Source organism: Rhodamnia argentea, chromosome 5 (genome assembly GCF_020921035.1).
Source record: "Rhodamnia argentea isolate NSW1041297 chromosome 5, ASM2092103v1, whole genome shotgun sequence".
Taxonomy (NCBI): Eukaryota; Viridiplantae; Streptophyta; class Magnoliopsida; order Myrtales; family Myrtaceae; genus Rhodamnia; species Rhodamnia argentea.
Genome location: NC_063154.1, coordinates 25,434,726 through 25,438,323, shown reverse-complemented (window position 1 = coordinate 25,438,323; position 3,598 = coordinate 25,434,726). Strand labels below are relative to the sequence as shown.

Sequence of the window (3,598 nt, the reverse complement as noted above, 5' to 3'; positions counted from 1 at the left end):
ATCTTCCATTTGTGACTAAAAGGCTGCGGACACGCTTCTAGTGTCAAGCATTCACCCAGACCTAAACTTTTGACAACAAAAACCTCCACTCCGAACACACAAGTGTCATCAACAAGGTAGCCGTTTGACAGATTGATGAAAGTTTTGAGCGGCATAAATCTTGGAATACCCCATTTGGGCTTCATTGCATGAAACCTCCTGTTTTTACCTGCAACATATAAAGCGAGAGTTCTCCAAGCCACCAACGGTGTAAATCAATTTTCCTTTATAAATTTATGGGAACAAACGTACCTTCTCTTAACAAGTATTCATCGCAAATTTGATCGAACACAAAGAACCTAACAGTTGCATTTATCTCCCCGTCAACTTTCAGAGGATTGGCCTCAGAAACAGTCAGATACAGGGACAAGTGATCTTCTCCCTCGTTACTCTTGTCTCCATTAGGATAGATAATCAATCTCCTACAGAATGACAAAACATCAGATTGAAGAAACATATACACATGAAGAGTTTCCGTTATTAGCTGAATAACAACAGGTTTGCCCATTAAAAGACATGCAATTTTGAGACCCTTGAGCAAACTCTCTATCCTCAACGAACACAATTGGAGCCTTTGTTTCTTTCAATGAAGGACCGCATCACTACGCATAGCAAGCAATTCGGTAGTTACCAATAATCGCATGAAACAACCCCCATTAACCACATCTTTACTTGGAAACCCAGATACACTAGATTCATCTGAGCCTCCTAAAATGTCGATTCCATCAGAAAGAACAAGACAACCTAAAAGACACCGTCAAGCCTTTCTTATAACAATGTATGTACCATGATCTTCACTGTCAATTTAAAGAAACAATAGAACCTAGAACAGAGCGAGCATGGAGTAGCACGAAAATTTGTGCTTGCAAAGAGAGATTGTAGATATACCAGGTCTGATCACCAACTTTGAAGTCGTTCGTCTCATACATGGTGATGTCGTTCTCTGATAATAGAGAGAAAGACTCGATCTTGAACACATAATGCGCCGGCGATATCTCTCTCGTCGCTGTTGTTATCTCTGCTCAGTTCAAACCCCCCCAAAATCACAAACAATTGAAACAACAAAAACCCCAGAAAGGGAAAAAGAAACCAACTGAAGAATTATCAATAGACACATCGCATTCTTTTTTTTTTTTTTTGGGTGGGAAACTCGAAGAGGGAAACTGTACAGTGTACCATCATCTTCGTCGCCCCCTTCAGCAGCATTCAAATCTGTTGCTTCTCTTTTTCTCTTTGCCATTGTATGGTTCTTCAAGTAGCTACAGTACAGAGGATGCTTGATGGCTCCGATGGCCTTAGGTGGTGTGAAAGGAAACGGAAGGAAAACAGACTTTGTTTGTTTTTCCCCAAGAATACAGCCGCTTCGGCATGAGGAAATCACGATTGACGAGGCAGAGAGATAGAGAACTGAAACTGGGGTTTGGAAACTTTTTAAGTTAAGAGAGATAATTTGTACTTCTTTTACAGATTTATTGGAAAACTTTGCGAAAGTCCAAATTTTGAAGAGGGTTTTGAGCGATTATCCCAAACAAATATTTACCCTGATTCTTTTTGTGTATACAGAATATTCACATAATAATTTCTGCTACGTGAAGTACGATACTATTTCCAAAAAGTAGAATATCTTCATAAAAGAGTCGCGTAGATAGGCATCTCGATATGTGTATACGCCAAAAGAGTTCTTAGATAATTTAAGGCTGCGTGTGGTAACGTTTCTGTTTGCGGAGCAAGTTGTGGAACAGAAACAAGTGTTTCTGTTCCCGGCAACGATTTTTGGATAACTACATAAAGTTTATGTTCCCCGAACAAAAAAATAAAAAAAGAAATGCGTTTGATAACTGCAAAAAACTTGTTCCTAATTTTTTTTATTTAATTAACGGGATTATATATTAAAATTAGGATGTCTTTATCTTGTTAACTTACTAAATCAAATTAAATCTCATTTGTTCAATCTACTAAATCAAATTAGACCAATATATATATATATATAAATATATAATTTATGCACGATTTATCAAATTACAATATGGACGAGATCAACTATAAAAAAAAAACTAAAAGAGAAGACGAATTGGAATTGGACAACGAGTACATCAAATATATTTTTTATAGATGGGAAAAATTACAATTATGAGTCACACGTAAATCTTCCTAAGTAGCTAAAAATATGATTACCTTTAAATGGGGACCTCTATAAAAATATTACTTGCACTTTCAAATAAACAGAGGACTAAAATGAAAAATATTTATGCATTTAGGTCCTTTTAGTCCAATTGTGCAATTTTTCCAAACTTGAGGATTGAAATCAGATGCAGGGTAACAAAGTCTCCTCTCATGACTCTAAAAGTAAAAAATTTTAGCTAAAATGATTTAAAATGAAATTTTTTAGTCAACTTAGGATTATATTCAATGAAGAAGCAAGTGGTCCCAAATTGATTTTTTAAAACTTTAAGCGCCAAAATGAAAAGGGAATTAAAATAAAAATATGGATTATTTTTGCGCACTTTTCCGACCACGAATACTATTTTTCCTAATTTTTGGCTATTTTAATAATTAAAATAAATCCGAAAAATGTCAAAAATTACGAAAATTATTTTTTGTTCAAAATTAGCCAAAACTTCCAAGGTTGATTTTGTAATTTTATGAATTGTTTTGGTATTTTTAATTAATTTTTTAAAATAAAATGGTCAAAAATCAAGTGTCAACATCGTACAAGAACAAAAGAGAAGAAAGTGTGTTCAAAATCAAAATTGTTCCCAATTATTTCTAAACAATGTTCCAAATGTATTTCTAAAAAGTGTTCCAGGAACGCAGAAGCAAGTTTTTTTTTTTTTTTTGTTTCTTATTTCTGTTCCAAAAGTGTTTCTATTTTTCAAAAATGTTTCGGGAATACTTTTTTACCATGCGCGTTTATGTTCCCAAAGTGTTCCGAAAACACTTTGGAAACATAAATACTTTTTCTGGAGTGTTATCATATGTAGCTTAAATTGAGATTCGTAAAGTAAAAACACATGATGTGCAACTTCATTATTAGCTCATGAACTTACAATGCCAAAATACAATACATTTATTCAAAACTCTATAACAGCGACAACTATGATGATAAAGAGAGAGATTGATAGATTTCTCTTTATATCCTATAATTCTTTTTTCCCCTCGATTTTATTTTGTTTTTCCTTCCTTTTAAATACAGATTTATTAGATGAAATGTATCAGTGTAAAATGTATGTATGTTTATGAGCCATATATAGTTTATCATGCCGTTATGTTATGTACATATATGTGCATACATATATCTATACATACTAATGGAGAATGTTCCGACCGCCAAGTACCAAAGGCACCGGTCCTTTTAGCTGTTTAAGATTAAAATAGATCTTTATTAGGTATAGTTAATTAACCAATGTCGAGAGGCGCTTCTTACGAAGACCCTTTTTATAATTTTGTGATAGACAAGGGAATTTATTGCATTTTTTACTTAACATTACAAAAAATGCGAATCTCTCAACCCAACCAATTTCTACCAATGCATGCATTTGCTGATTCTGATGGGCTCTAC

At 33.9% G+C, this 3,598-nt stretch overlaps 1 protein-coding gene across 1 annotated transcript; it reads right to left on the bottom strand.

Moving 5' to 3' along the window:
* Window positions 1-259: 259 nt before the first annotated feature.
* LOC125315111 lies at window positions 260-1,389 on the bottom strand. The gene is made up of 3 exons (XM_048279230.1): window positions 1,216-1,389; window positions 928-1,057; window positions 260-461 (listed from the first exon to the last, which is right to left on the bottom strand). Exons 1-3 carry the CDS (start codon window positions 1,277-1,279, stop codon window positions 266-268), a joined length of 390 nt encoding a protein of 129 aa, XP_048135187.1. The 5' UTR covers window positions 1,280-1,389; the 3' UTR covers window positions 260-265.
* Between the last annotated feature and the right edge of the window lie 2,209 nt (window positions 1,390-3,598).

Bases quoted from the DNA above. Each gene is read 5' to 3' on its own strand.
- LOC125315111 (XM_048279230.1), bottom strand. From the start codon at position 1,279: ATGGCAAAGAGAAAAAGAGAAGCAACAGATTTGAATGCTGCTGAAGGG. The intron at 1,058-1,215 runs GTACACTGTACA...TGAACTGAGCAG, and splicing joins AGGGGGCGACGAAGATGATG to AGATAACAACAGCGACGAGA. The intron at 462-927 runs GTATATCTACAA...GTCATTCTGTAG, and splicing joins AAAGTTGGTGATCAGACCTG to GAGATTGATTATCTATCCTA.